The sequence below is a fragment of the Amblyomma mixtum genome, chromosome 4 (assembly GCF_055824585.1).
Source record: "Amblyomma mixtum isolate Tamu chromosome 4, ASM5582458v1, whole genome shotgun sequence".
Lineage (NCBI taxonomy): Eukaryota > Metazoa > Arthropoda > Arachnida > Ixodida > Ixodidae > Amblyomma > Amblyomma mixtum.
In genome coordinates this window covers 67340003-67355013 of record NC_143015.1, presented here as the reverse complement: position 1 = coordinate 67355013, position 15011 = coordinate 67340003, and the positions used below count along the sequence as shown (strand labels likewise).

The 15011-nt window shown below is 45.6% G+C and overlaps 1 protein-coding gene across 1 annotated transcript in view; it reads right to left on the bottom strand.

Annotated features, from left to right (window-relative positions):
* osp (myosin phosphatase Rho interacting protein outspread) overlaps nucleotides 1–15011 on the bottom strand; it is a 139846-nt gene that overhangs the window by 23773 nt on the left and 101062 nt on the right. Inside the window, exons 2-11 of the mRNA XM_089586670.1 lie at nucleotides 12643–12723; nucleotides 12063–12128; nucleotides 11065–11216; nucleotides 9758–9875; nucleotides 7740–7875; nucleotides 6681–6723; nucleotides 4429–4751; nucleotides 2709–2953; nucleotides 1833–1934; nucleotides 1147–1356 (exon numbers count right to left, since the gene is read on the bottom strand). Of these exons, the coding sequence (XP_089442796.1) occupies nucleotides 1147–1356; nucleotides 1833–1934; nucleotides 2709–2953; nucleotides 4429–4751; nucleotides 6681–6723; nucleotides 7740–7875; nucleotides 9758–9875; nucleotides 11065–11216; nucleotides 12063–12128; nucleotides 12643–12723 (1476 nt within the window). The remainder of the gene's footprint in view (nucleotides 1–1146; nucleotides 1357–1832; nucleotides 1935–2708; nucleotides 2954–4428; nucleotides 4752–6680; nucleotides 6724–7739; nucleotides 7876–9757; nucleotides 9876–11064; nucleotides 11217–12062; nucleotides 12129–12642; nucleotides 12724–15011) is intronic.

Genomic DNA, 15011 nt, shown 5'->3' with positions numbered 1-15011 from the left:
AGACAAGGAATGTAATACACATCTCCTCTGATGACCGAAACTTTTTTTTTCCCTCAGACTAATTCCCAGAAGAGAAATTTCAATGGTTTACAGCCAATTTTCGAAGTCATTCTCACTGCCAGCAATGAGAAAAGAATGCCAGGCAACATGCATTTAAGAAATATAAGGCAACAGAACTAAGATTAAAGTACCTCGTCAGAATTGCTCTGCAACCTATAACGTTATTCTAAGTTGCACCTATTTCCACACAGACTTTCAACTGCTCAATAGACACAGTCCTCACAAGCACGTTTGCCTTTAAAGGGACTGAAATTTGGAAATGCTGTATACTATCTGAATTGTGAAACATGGCACAAAACAAAATTGGGACCAAAATCACTGCCACCAATAAGCTTTTCTCAACATTACAAACCATCACATAAGGCAATGATTTTATAGTGTTACATCCTAGTTATGAACGAAAAGCTAAAATTAAAAAAAAAAAAAAGACACGCAGAATAATGCCCACATGGTGTAGTTCAGTAACTAGATTATGGCTCCATGTAGTCCAAGTCCTCAGCATATGTGCTTGCTACCTTCATAGCAAGATATGTACAGTCGTGAGCAAAAGTGGAGAGATCGGCGCTTCGGCGGCGGGAGCAGTTGTGGGGCCGCCCCACGGCGCTGCTATCTCGCCGCGCTCGCTCGCTGCGAGAGTGCCTCGAGTGACGACAAACTTCCCCCTCGCTCTCGCGCGGGTGTTTATCACGACTGATAAATTCCTAGTGCGGATTTCGGCTACTTTCCCTTCGGGAACTACACACTTTTCTTTTCACACTCCTCGTCGACGCGACCGTTCACCAGCAGAGTAGCTGAAATCCGCACTAGGAATTTATCAGTCATGATAAACACCCGCGCGAGAGCGAGGGGGAAGTTTGTCGTCACTCGAGGCACTCTCGCAGCAAGCGAGCGCGGCGAGATAGCAGTGCCGTGGGGCGGCCCCACAACTGCTCCCGCCGCCGAAGCGCCGATCTCTCCACTTTTGCTCACGACTGTACACTGTGTTGGTAATTCAACAAGCATAAACGACGACTCCTAGTACTACTATTCCAGCAGCAACAGCCAGACTGATATCACCAAGCGGGTTGAAAAGACAGCGAAGCTCACCGTGATGACAAAGGCATAGTTCCGGTCCAGGTCGACCTCCTTAACCTCGCGGACCATGCGGAGGTCCAGGGTGGCGCTCAGGTCACCAGAGTCCTCCGCCGAGGGGTCATCAAAGTGCGCCAGCGAAGCGTTTCGAAGGACGAACCAGTGCTTCGACCACTCGCCATCCGCGCCGAGTCGCATCAGCCAGCCCTTCTTCACAAACAGATCCTGCGTCACACAGATTGTCAGGTGCTCTTGAAAAAAGTTCAGTCAAGTACGTGTCAAGAAAATCGTGCACACAATTTGGAAATAACCTGTACAAGAACTGCAGATTGGGCTAGTTGGTGTTGATCCATAATGGTGGCTCAACAGCGCAAACACACACAGACCAAGAAAGAGACAAGACACACAAATGCGGAAAATTATGATGCATGCAACTTTAAGTCAGCCTCAGTGCTGGTTACCAGCGGCAGACTGAAAGGCATGTTGTGCACTTGCAAGAGGAACTGCAGAGGAGCGGACAAAACAAATAGAGAAAAAGAAACCGACAGCACAGGAAAACAAAAAGCATCTACTCTGTGGTAAGACTCAACTTTTTACTGCAAATGAGCTGCACTGAAGCACTCGCCTATAGCAGCGTTCACATTAATGAATTCACAAGACAAGTGTGCACCCCATATATATCAGGTCACAGGTGCCCATACCTCAGGCAAGCTGTCTCCCATGAGCTGGCCGATGCCACCGTCGCACGCCGGAGCATCCAGCGCACCGCTGCCCTGCCCACAGCCATCGGGGACACCTCGTGACTGCATGAAAGTTGGAGCCATCATCAGATCAGTCGAAGGATTGTGGCAAGCAAGTCTGTCAAAACGATCGCCAATCTGCCTCACTGCCAAGCGCAGGTTGCCGTGACAACTTGCCACCCACTATATCGTTAATCGCAAGTTTCTGCTGTGATCAGACCTCTAAGCAGATGGTAATTTACGCTTTTCATTCCTTTTATGCAGGCACTGCAAGAACCGCAAGACGCCACTGTTAGGCTTTCTTTTCTCTACAGTAAATAAATTTTTTAAAAATGCGGTAAAAAAATTTGCTTGCTTTGTTTCTCTTCATGCATGCATTGGAAGACTTTGCAGACAAAGTTTTCAGAGGTTTACCATGGAGCGAAACACACGCATACCCACTGACACCTGAAAACTAATTTGCGAGCTAACTCATGAGCTCAACACAAAGCCACAGCACTGCCGCTATCGAGAAACGTAAGCAACACTAAAAAAGGTCGCCACCGTCTGGAAGACGAAATAACGAGCGTTAGCTGTTTGGTTTACTAGAATTGATATGGTTGTTTCTACAATGATATTGTAGATGGCACTACAAGTCTCAATGAGAGATGTGCCGCTTTCTAGTTGCTGCCACAGATGGCGTTGTGATGTCAGGGTGGTAGCAGACCCCACGAAATCTCGAAACGTGATAAGTAAGAGCTAGAGCTCTTAAAAACACCTCTGCCATGTCAAACATGTTTCGGTGCAGTGATGCGCGTCCCCCTGCACCCTCTCTGCGGTCAATCTGTGCCACCTCACCAGGTGCTTCTCGTGAGAGCTCCCACCACCGGGCAGCACCATGTTCCACTGAGGCAAGTCACGGCAGGGTGGCGAGTGAGGTACGGCACAGCCACCGTCGCCACCGTCGCCACCATCCCTCCGCGAATTCTCGTCCGACCGCCACGATGACCGACCATCCTGGTGGAGCAGGTTGGGCGATGGCGGCAGGCTCTTGATGTCATTCTGCCACCGGTTCAGCAGAAGCTGTTGGGCCATGGTTACATCTGACAAAGAAATAAAAAAATAAAGGAACTGCACCTCATTTCTCTCACATGTATGTACATGTACGATGCACGCATTTCAATGACAATTAGCGCTAGTCATCTCATGGCACCAAAATGAGTCTTGATTTCTTTTGCATGGCTGTAGGTACTCCAGTTTTGTTGAATTTTAACAGCTCCTTGAAGCCTCGTGCTCAGACATGAACCTAAAAGGCAAGTGATTCACGGAATACAAAACAACGTAGGGCTTTTGCAGTCCGGTATTTTAGCCAAACTGCATGCGCAGTCCCTGTAGGTATAAAAAAGAGGAAAATTTCATGAGCACAACCGCTATTTTATGACTGCTGCCACCAAGCATGCCACAGCCACCTAGACCCACATCATATGCAATAACACATGCAATAATAGCCTCATATGCAATACCAACTAATAGACCTAAACCAGGCCTAACCAAGCAACAGCTGCGTACCATACAACATCAAAAGAACTACTAAGAGGATTCCTTGTCCTCTTTGTGATTGAACGCAGTGGTGATGGCAGCCAAGCTAACTTGTTTAGACATCATGCTTATCACAACACTTTTGCACTTTGTTCATGAGCAACTCTGTGTACAACAGCCAATTCTGAGAGATTAACGTGACCAAATCTTCATGCATTCGAAGATAGGCAATCGAACGTGTTGCTCCCGCAGCAGTGTGACGTTAATTTGTCTGCTTAGCTAAACGCTACAGCTGGGCTTTGATACATTTGCTTGCTTGCTTGCATGTTTGCTTTTTGGAACAAGAACTTGAGTTTAAATACTCAAGTTCTTGTTCCAGCAAGCAAACATGGTTCAATACAGGCATCCTGCCTACGAATTCCATTCACATGAGCAGTACCCTAGAATCTTGACATACAATCTCAGCTGATATAGATTTTGGCATGATACAAATTCGTAAAGATCCCCAAGCCAGACGCAAGTTTGGAGTCAACGAAAAGTGTGTTTGCTGCTGGTGTGTGCAAATGCAAGGCCTAATCAAGACTACCCGAACCCGGAAGGCTTCTATGCAACCGGAAGGTTCAATGCAACACCACTGTTGTGCCCGCAACCACTCTTGTGCCCACAACCACACTGGTGCACATGGCCATGCCAATGCACACGGCCGAGCCTGTGCACCTGACCGAGCGAGCCTGTGCACATGACCGAGCCAGTGCACATGGGCAAACCTATGCACATGACCTTGCCCGTGCACATGACCTTGCCTGTGCAAATGACCATGCACACCATATGACCATGCCAATGCACATGACCCTGCCCGTGCACATGACCTTGCCTGTGCACATCACCATGCCTGTGCACATCACCATGCCTGTGCACACGACCATGCCTGCACTTATGACCTTGCACACATGACCATACTTGTGCCAGCTTCAGATGACAAACGGCTTTTACGCTCAACCTATGACCCAGTACAACCTGCCGCGGCCACCACACTCACTCGACTTGGTCTCCTTGGTGCCTCCTCCTCCTCCTCCAGCCTTGGCATGTGGCTCGGCCAGCAGCAGGTAGACGGGGTTGTGCAGGAAGGGGCACGGCGGAGGGCTGCCCCCCGAACTGCGCGGATGGTCGCGCTCCCCGGCCCACTCGGCGGGAAGCAGCTCGGAGGCCCGAGAGGCAGGCACCATCTTGGCCACTCCGTCCGAGCGGCTGCGCTGGCTCTTGAGGCCCCGGCTCTCCCGCTTGAGGTAGCGACGGCTGCGGCTCTTGGCCAGGGCATCCGCCTCGGAGTATGAAGACACGCTACTCCCGCCACTCCCACCACTGCGACGATGGCATTCGAGAATGTGTCAGAACTGCCGCGTACGTCAGGTGTAACACAAAAAACCTTGACAGATAGATACAGAGAGGGGGAAAGGCAGGGCTGTTAACCAGAAAGGTTTCCGGTTGGCTACCCCACACTGGGGAAGGGAATGAGGGGGGGTTAAAGAGGGAAGAGAGAAGAAAAAAAAAACCTTGAACATTCCGCTAACAAAATGTGGATAAAATTCAAGTGGATTTTCTATATACACTATTTATTATGAGAGAAACACATGACATGCACTAAAATGACTGACAACAAATGCTCAAGAAAATAAAAACAGTGCTAAAGCAAAAAAATGTAAAAAGCTGAGGACCATGGCAGTTATTCATATACGCTCTTGCTAATCACACAGCAGCCAGCCTGTGTGAATTCTCCTGACATCTCGAATAAACTTGAAACAAAAAAATTAAACTTTTAAATTCACAAATCCGTACTATTGACACTACAAAGCGAGTACACAAATGTACTTGGATGGTAGTTCTTGGTAGAAAGTAGTAAACCCCCCCTCCCCCTTGGTCAAAATACAACACATACAAACCAACCGAAGTTAATACTGCCTAAACACCTAAGTGTTCCCTTAATAGAAAACCCTCTATCTAAAACCACAAAAAGGAGGGGGGAGGGGGGGGGGATGTTCCTGAATTCATACTGATAGGGCAATCAGCAAAGGCTAAAAAATTTCCCAAGCTTATTCTCCACTGACACAACAACATCCGTGCATAATGTATAGAAAACTTTTGGTTTTTGGTTTCGAGGCGTTTAACGTCCCAAAGCGACTCAGGCTTCGAGGGACACCGTAGTGGAGGGCTCCAGGTAAATTCTACCACCTGGGGTTCTTTAACGTGCAGTGACATCGCACAGTACACGGGCCTCTAGCATTTCACCTCCATCGAAATTTGGCCGCCGAGGCCGGGATCGAACCTGCCACTTTCTCCACGGCAGTCAGTACGAAACCGAAACCCAAGAATGAACTCTGAACAACCAAGCAAAGGGAAGAGCTCATGAACACTGAGTGCACCTCTAACCAAGTCTGCCAAGCTAGCTGCCTATTTAACTTATGTACGACCAACATTAGAATATGCCTGCATTATATGGGATCCTGTAGAAAGTGGCTTGATAAAAAAACTTGAATGTGTGCAAAGAAGAGCAGCTCGATTCATACTGTCCAGATATGCACATACTGATTCTGTAACAGAGATGTTGTGTGTTCTCAATTTACCACCTCTAGCCGAACGTCGCCGAGTAACCAGACTAAAATTTTTATTTCAGCTCTCAAGAAATTCCTTCAATATCAATAGCTCCCATTACTTGGTCCCAAAACAACTTACACATCTCAGAGCAAGCAATCAATACTGTTACCAAACCCCGAACCCACGCATTAATGTGTATGCTAATTCTTATTTTCCGAAGACGATAGCAGAATGGAATAATTTACCAGCATCTCTCTTACAGTACAGTACATTAACAACTTTCGAAAAAGCTATCTCAACTTCGCACTGAAAAGTTTTTTTTCTTCTTTTTTTTTGTGTGTGTGTGTCATACGCCTAATCAACTCACCTAAGGTGAAGGCCGGGAATGTAGAATTTTTTGTTGTTATTTTTTTCCTTTTCTGTGTGAAATAACTGTTTTTCAAGTTAATATTTATTAACACTGCTTCTGTATAAAAAGTGAAACATTACGCGGTAAGAAATGATTGTATAGATGAAGATTCACTTTGTATTTTTGTATAATCGTCGAAACCTTTTTGCTTTCCAAGTGTCACGCCCCACCACTGTAACGGCCTCACGGCCAACAGTATTTTCAAATAATAATAATAATAAACCTGAGTGACTGTGAGCACCTAGTGGAGCTAGAGCCATGCGCAAAACAACAGACCGAATTGTGCTCACCTGTCAAGCCTGCACAGCGGCACTCCATTGTGGGGGACGTGCACTGTACAGAGAAAAATGGCGAAAAGAAACACGTCACATACAAGAGGCAAATACAGTTCATTATGACAGACCACTCCATTACTCTTTCTAATAGTGCGGCCAGTTCTTATTCAGCATCGCAAGGAAAACCCAAAGGGCACTGCGGTCGTGATGAAACTATGCATTAGGCTTACAGTATGCAGTATTTTGCAAAAAATGTGAAAATACGCATCATTTCATTTCAAAATATGCAAAATTTTCAAGGAAATGTGAAAATATAAGCAGTATTTTCAAAGAAATGCCAATCGTCATTGCTACTGCTGCTTTCAGCATGTTCACTGGCCATAAATGGGGCAGTGGGCTTTCGATTTGTCTCATCTCAACAATCACAAAACATATGAGCGAAAGATTTGCTTTACTTTTATTTAAAGTGATGGTTCTGCTGCTTCTAGGCCTAAAGAGGTTCCTGACAAAAAAAAATGGTTTTCGTTTTAACAGCCAGATGGCGCCACAAGGCTGAGCTTATCGTTGCGTTTCCATTTGCATATGCTGAACTAAATGTGCGAATGCGACAAATGGCATAACGTCCTGCCAAATGGTTGCGTTTAGCGTATGCAAGCGTGCATACACTTCTGGCACATTGATAGCATTGATTTATACTCTTTTCTAACCATATCTGTGCAAGCCAAGAGCAGATGACATGCAGACGACAAGACGTGGAAGAACAAGGTTAACACACTCTCCTGGATGGCTGAAGACGTCTCTACCTTCCATAGTGCTGCAACAAACTTATGCGATAGGATATATCTCACTGCATAGGAAGACACGCAGTGTTTCAGCTCCGCGGCTTCTGCTCCATTGCCGGAAAAAGTTGTCATGGAGTACGGTAGCTTCCACACCACTGAAAACAAGCTACGAGACACCAGAGCATATTTTGTGTGCCGAGCAAGTCCCCCTCAGAGCAACACCAGGAACATGTATTAGTCCAACAAAACGTGCCACAGCATATTTCTCAACAGCGGTCAATTAATGCCATACCTTCACGGTTGTTCGTCGAGACTGAGTTCGTGGTGCCATTGCTGCGATGTTCCAGCGGCTGCTGCGTTGGCTGCGTCTCGGCAGTGCCGTTCCGATACGGCTCCCTGGTTCCCAACCCACGGTCTTCATACTGGTTCTGGCATCGAAACACAAAAAGCTCATCGTTAGCATAACCCATTTTGGTGTTTACCTGCATTAGAAAAACTGCACGAATACATTTTTTTTTCCTGGCTTAAAACTCCTGGTATACTTCCCCTGAGAAATATGACATATATGCAAAGCAAATGCTCAATCTCCCTTTTATAATTAACTATAATAGCATGCAACATGTTGTATACATGCTGGTCAGCTTATCGGTACAGGCTGCTAGAGCCAGTAGGCTTTTGTTAACTATGCCATGCCATTGGAAACCAGCAGGTGCTGGGTAAAAGGAAAAGGCTGCACAGATAGTGCAGTGCTAACCTTAGTTGCGCATTCACTGCCCCATCCTAACAGACTTCATCTTTTGCTCCAATTTGCCACCAAATTCAGTGAATACAAAGGTCACATATATAATACATGGTCCTTACTGAGAGACGAGCTTGTTACTAAAACCGGTTTTCACTGGCTCAGAAAGAAGGCGACACAGTTCTTTTCACAGTGCGGAAAGCTGTACTATTTTCCAGCTTGGAGATGAGCATGCACAAGTAAGGCCGTTTCTTAGAAACAAGACAACCTCTGTGGCATATGTGGTATATATAAAATTCCCAAGTAAGCTAATGCAAAACTGCCATGCTATACTGGAACAGCAATTCCTGTGGAGGCGTAGTCTCTCCGGTAGTGTGTCTGGCAGTCTGGTAGTATCTCTGGGTAGTCTCTACAGTAATGTGCCTGGCACTCTGGTATAGTATCTCTGGTAGTCTCTCCGGCAGTTTGTCTGGCAGTCTGGTAGTATCTGTCGGTAGTCTCTGCGGCAATGTGCCTGGCGCTCTGGCATAGTATCTCTGGTAGTCTCTCTAGTAGTGTGTCTGGCAGTCTGGTAGTATCTCTGGGTAGTCTCTCCGGCAATATGTCTGGCACTCTGGTATAGTACCTCTGGTAGTCTTTCCAGTAGTGTGTCTGGCAGTCTGGTAGTATCTCTGGGTAGTCTCTCCGGCAATATGTCTGGCACTCTGGTATAGTACCTCTGGTAGTCTTTCCAGTAGTGTGTCTGGCAGTTTGGTAGTACCTCTGGTAGTCTCTCCGGCAATATGCCTGGCACTCTGGTATAGTATCGCTGGTAGTCTTTCCAGTAGTGTGTATGGCAGTCTGGTGGTATCTCTGGTAGTCTCTCTAGTAATGTGCCTGGCACTCTGGTACAGTATCTCTGGTAGTCTTTCCGGCAATATGCCTGGCACTCTGGTATAGTATCTCTGGTAGTCTTTCCAGTAGTGTGTCTGGCAGTCTGGTAGTATCTCTGGGTAGTCTCTCCGGCAATATGTCTGGCACTCTGGTATAGTACCTCTGGTAGTCTTTCCAGTAGTGTGTCTGGCAGTTTGGTAGTACCTCTGGTAGTCTCTCCGGCAATATGCCTGGCACTCTGGTATAGTATCGCTGGTAGTCTTTCCAGTAGTGTGTATGGCAGTCTGGTGGTATCTCTGGGTAGCCTCTCCGGTAATGTGCCTGGCACTCTGGTATAGTATCTCTGGTAGCCTGTCCAGTAGTATGTCTGGCCGTCTGGTAGTACCTCCAGTAGTCTCGTCTCTCTGGTAGAGTCTCTGGAGTGCCTCAATGATGTGTCTGCTAGTTTGGAATAGTGTGCCTTACAGTCTCACTGGTAGCGTCTCTAGAGTGTTCCTGGTGTCTAGAGTGACACTGGTGTGTTCAGTAGTCTCTAGAGTGTCTCCGATAGTGTCTCTGGTAGTGTCTTTAGAAGCAACATTCACATTGAGCCAATGCCACAGACATCGTCTGTTCAGTGAACAGTGACAGTAACTAACTGTACTTGCCTGTGAGTGTACAACTGAGATCAACAAGCATCGAACAAGTGTAGGCGCTACCTGGCAGGACAGGATGTTGACAGCTGGCGAGGATTTTGCGAGGGCCAAATTGCAGGCATTGTGCTTGTTCTTGCTCCGCACCATGTTGCTCGGAAACTGGGACAGCGCGTCAAACCACCTGCGCAGGAGCCAAGCAAGGTCAAACCGAGATGCCCACGGGCTGCCATAAACTGCTTATAAACACCGCTCAGGAAACATGCTCAGATGTAAGCATTTTGTCGGAAACCAGCCCGAGCTTCATGTGGTGGTGCTCATACGAAGAGCTGCATCTCTGTTCTGACAGCATAAAGAAATTCCTCCAAGTCTAGAGTAGAATGCAACTAAACAAAACAGCAGTTGTTAATACTGGGACACGGTCTGTGGTGTCCTGTATCAGTCCGCTGGCCAACCACAACAGTAAACGAAATCGAACTTTTAATGTTTGACTATATTAAACATGCCAGATATATAAATTCTAGAGCTTACAATTTTTTTCCTGTTATTATTTGCATCAAGAAAAGTTTTAACTACGGACTACTTTTTGTGATGGCGAAATTCTACGTAGTGGTACTGAATATGGGTTAAGCTTCACTGCAGACTTAAAATGTATCCAACTATTGTGCCCTAGTTTTTTTAAGTTCAGAATGGTGCAAAAGACACAACACAGGAAAAATAGGGGATGTGTGTTGTGTTGTGTCCTGTGTTGTGTCTTTTGCGCCATTCTGAACTTCAATCATGAACCAACTAGCCCCAAAGCAAGTTCTTCTGCCTAGTTTTTTCTTGCCCACACCTCGCAGGTAGGCTAAGTTTTGAGGCTTACTTTGTTTAGGAGGGCATTTAAAGCTGTTGCTAGCCTGGCTCATCCTGCAGGAATACAGCAAAGTTTCCTGGCCAAACAAATCAGTGCTGCCATCAGGTGTCAAAACACTCAACTATCAGTTATAGCAGTCACAAAGTTGTTCAATGGCCTAGCAGATAGATGGCAGCACTGCCCATATATTGACTGGGCTCTCTTAAAGGTTCTTTGGACAAGGCACCTGCTTACAATTTCTTCCGTACAAATGCAAGAACTACAAACCCCAACTCTATTTTTTAATGTAACCAATAGCAATATGTGCTCTCCAAGTGAGGTGCACACAGAAAAAAGCTGAAACAGGCTAGTCTCTGTATGAACTCTAGTTTCTTCAGACATTCCTCTGAGATCTGCCTTCACTAAAGCGACCCATGCAACAGGACCACCCAAACGTGAACAGTGGAGCAAAGCATTCAGCTCTGAATGCAACGTTGTGAAAAGGGCATGCTGCCATCTACATAATGCAGGCACGTACCACTTGCTGTCATCGCGACCTGTGCCCTTTACAAAATGGACCTTGTCCGGAGTGGTGATGGCTATGGAGAACTGGTTTCCGGTGAGCTCCTCGGCATTAGTCACGGCCACCACTTTGGTCATGTCAATCACCGCCTGCGGGATTGTATTCGGCTAAAACAGAAAGAGAAAGGCATGTCAGATGTGAGCATCAACCACACATACCAGAAGGCCAGACTGACTGATGGATTTGTCAATCCACTGACTGACTGATTGAAGAATTTTTAAAAGCAAAAGCATGACTGTCACCTATGGGGCATGCCGTAATGGATACTTCCGGACTAATTTTGATGGCGTGCGGTTTGTTACCTTGCATTTAAACCCCTGTACACAGGACTCAGCATAAAAGCTAATCTCGCAAAAGACAAAAAATTCGAATTTAACTAGCCCTGCACTGGTAAATGATTTCAGCACTGATATTTAGCAACAGAAATTCCTGATGCGCTCTATGTACGCTGCAGTGAAACGTCGCCACAACTATGTCCAACAAAACTAAATTCCTCCAAATATTTTTTATTTGTAAAATCATATATAAAACCCCACAGGGACCTAAAACTACTGCAAAAAAAATCTCATGCTGTAAGATACTAACAACGGAAACAATTACAATTACAAATAGTTGAGGGCACCAACCAGAAGGCTAAGAATTCCTTGCAGCATCAGAGGCAATAAGTAGCAGCGTCAAGCAGGCAACGACTCAGTAACATAACAAGCACTTTTACAGCATCGGCTGTTATAGCCAAAATACCCAAGAAATCAAATTGTAGCTACCGTCAATAGGAAATGACGTCCAAGAAAAAGGTCACATGACATGGCACATCATTGTGACGTGACATCAATGGGGCACGTGAATAAATCTTCAAACATTTCCTTTCCTTAGATAAAGCAAATGCCTTAACTCATGTTACATTACGTGAATGCCCGTTCAACATTTCCCTGTTTTAGAATTTATACACTCACATGCTCATCCACAGAATACGTCAGCTCTCCGTCATCGTAGAGGACGAACCAGCGTCTCTGCCACCTCTGAAAGAAAGCGGTTTATTGCAAATTACTGCCACTGCCCAGCATGCGTGTCGTGCTATCTGTCTCACACACTAGTGGAATCTGTACCCAAAAACATGGCCACACCATTCCTTTGGCCCACAAGAGAATTGCAGTGTAGAAGACATACAAGTATGATCAATTGTCCTAAACTGTAACAGAACATACTTCCGATAATCTGGTGCCGATGTAGCAATTAGCAGAAAAAGCTTTCTGTAAAGCACACCCGAGAGATCTACAACAAGGAACTGCTCTCTGTTTTTGCGAAGCCAGCGAATGCTCCCGTTTAAAAAGCAGCAATTCTTGTATTAACAATACAGAGCAGGAGTACGGAGTACAGACCACCCAAATTGCATAAAGCGTGGTGTGAGATAAGCACTTTCCCTGATGCAAATACTACTAACTGCACAACTTTGTGCAACCTTTTGTAGAAAAAGCAAAGATGCAATCTACGCTTTACGAGTAAAAACTGAGAATAACTTTGCAGCTCACTCACCCTCGTCCGGTTGACAGCCTGCGAGAAGTCCCAGTCGGGAGCCACAAACAGGTAGCCGCATGTTGACACTTTCCGGGTGGCCTGTAGCAGAGAAAAAAAACAAAAAAACGAAAGTTGAGGATTTGGGATTCTACAACGTAAAGGATCCCTCGAAGATTAAAACAAGTGGTATGAATACAAGACAACCTCGTGGTGTTACACACAGTGTCAACAGTATTGCAAACAAGCAGTTCTCGAATCGCAATAAATGTTGAGCCGCGAGTCCAACGATAATTGTGATAGATGATTTTCCTTGCCAGCGCCCTCAAAAACAAGTATTTCACCAGGCATTCTTAAAGCAGATTACAGTAGCTACAGCCTTCTCTTCAAGGTGACAACTTTATAAAAAAGCTACACTGATACAAAAAAAAAGCAAATTATTCCACCCATTGAAATTTCAACTAAAAAGCATGCCACCTCTTCGTGTACCGAGTGTTTTAGGAAAGGTTGCCGTCAATTTTTAAAAACAGGATTGTTGAAGTAAAGAGAAGCCTTTTGTGGCACAGTAATTTCAGTGTTCGCAGACGTCAAAAAAGCGGCGAATCATGTTACTATACCAGGATACAACTTAAAAAAAACAGCAGTTGCTAACACTGGGTTGCGGTCCACGGCGTCCTGTATTACTTCACTGGCCAATCGCAACAGTAAACGAAATCCGCTTTTAATGTTTGACTGTATCAAACAATCCACGTATCAGAATTCTACAGCTCAATTTTTTTCTTGTGATAAGCTCAAGAAACGCTGAAGCAGCGGACTACTTTTTCGTCGCGGAGGAATTCTGTGCGCGGAGGCTGAATGTGGGTGGAGCTTCACTGCAGACTTAATTTGTATCGGGCTATAACAAAGAGGTCGACTAAACTGCAATAGCTAACTTTTGAAAATCTATTAACGACAGGCACCCGCATGCAATCACAGATTTGTAAACGGCCGTTAGTAATAGCCATATCATTTTTGTGAATTTCAAAACGCGATTGCCCTCGCTGCCGTGGCTCAACAAATTTGGGCAATTTCTCGCGCGGTTCAATAACCATGTGTCGGCAGCGGACGCAAATTGCGACGACCATCAAATCGTGACGCTCCGTGGTGACGTAGCACGCGACAATGGCTACCCTGCCCGTGCTGCAGTGCTCCCCGCTTACGTTGATGCAGTCGGGTGCCTGTCGTTAATAGACCTTCAAAAGTTAACTATTACGGTTTAGTAGAACTCTTTATTAGTAACACAATTCGCCTTTTTTTTTTTTTGACATCTGCTATGCCGCAAAAAGCTTTTCTGTATCCTAAAAAAAAACATTTTTAAGAATTAGAGGCGGGCTTCCCTGAAACACCTTACGAAACACTCTCAATCCTAAACTACTTTGCACCAACCACTCATTAAAGAAATCTCCATCAGACAAGTAACCACAATGTATGAGTCTGCAATGTATGAGTTCCCAATCTGACTGTTATCAATCCAGTGCAATGAAATTCCAAGAGCATATATCTTTCATGCGCATGCTTCTGCTTGTACCTTTTCTTACCCTGCTCTTTCTGTATTGCTGGTCACTACACAAAATACCAAACTACACTAAGCGTCTCCGTGCAGAAAATAAAATCAATGTCTGTTGACTCCAAAAATTTTCATTACCTTCTTTCAGCATTTAAATGCTTATTTTTCACAAAGTGGCGGCCTTCAAAGAGGCCACCTGCAATCTGTGTTTAACATGATTAGCGACTTTCATCTTCAACTTAATCAACACGGATACACTAAAGAATAGCTTTTCACTCGCACCAGATCCCAACGAAGCTTTGGGCTTGACTTCATTCACGTTCCAAAGCCAGTGGCACTGGCAGAAGAATAAGTACACACAGAAGTATACATAGAAGTACACATAGAAGTACACATAGAAGTACAGAATAGAAGAATAAGACCACAAGACCAACTAAGCATTGCTCGAGTGATATTTGCAAAGCTGCACTGTCTCTTGTAGCTTAGTCAAGGAACATACAACCAAGTTCAACATCCACTCGAATGTTACTTTAAACGAAGCAGCAGAACTGGCGAAAAAGAAAGAAACACGCATAATGCGAGCAACCGCTTTATGCGAATTTCCCACGTTCCGGGGGCCGCCGCTCCGCTGCCCACCGGGTCCGTCCTTACACATTACGCTAACGAGCAGGTAGGTAGGCAGGCAGACAGACGGGCGCCCACCAGTTCCGCGCCGCAGTGCAACCACCCCCCACCGCGTACGTTCGTTCCAAATACTCTTTTTTTTTTTTTTTCATTTCTTCCCTTTTATCCCCGCACTTCCGCGAGCATCCGCCGCGCTAACAAGTCGTCGTCACACGGGGCC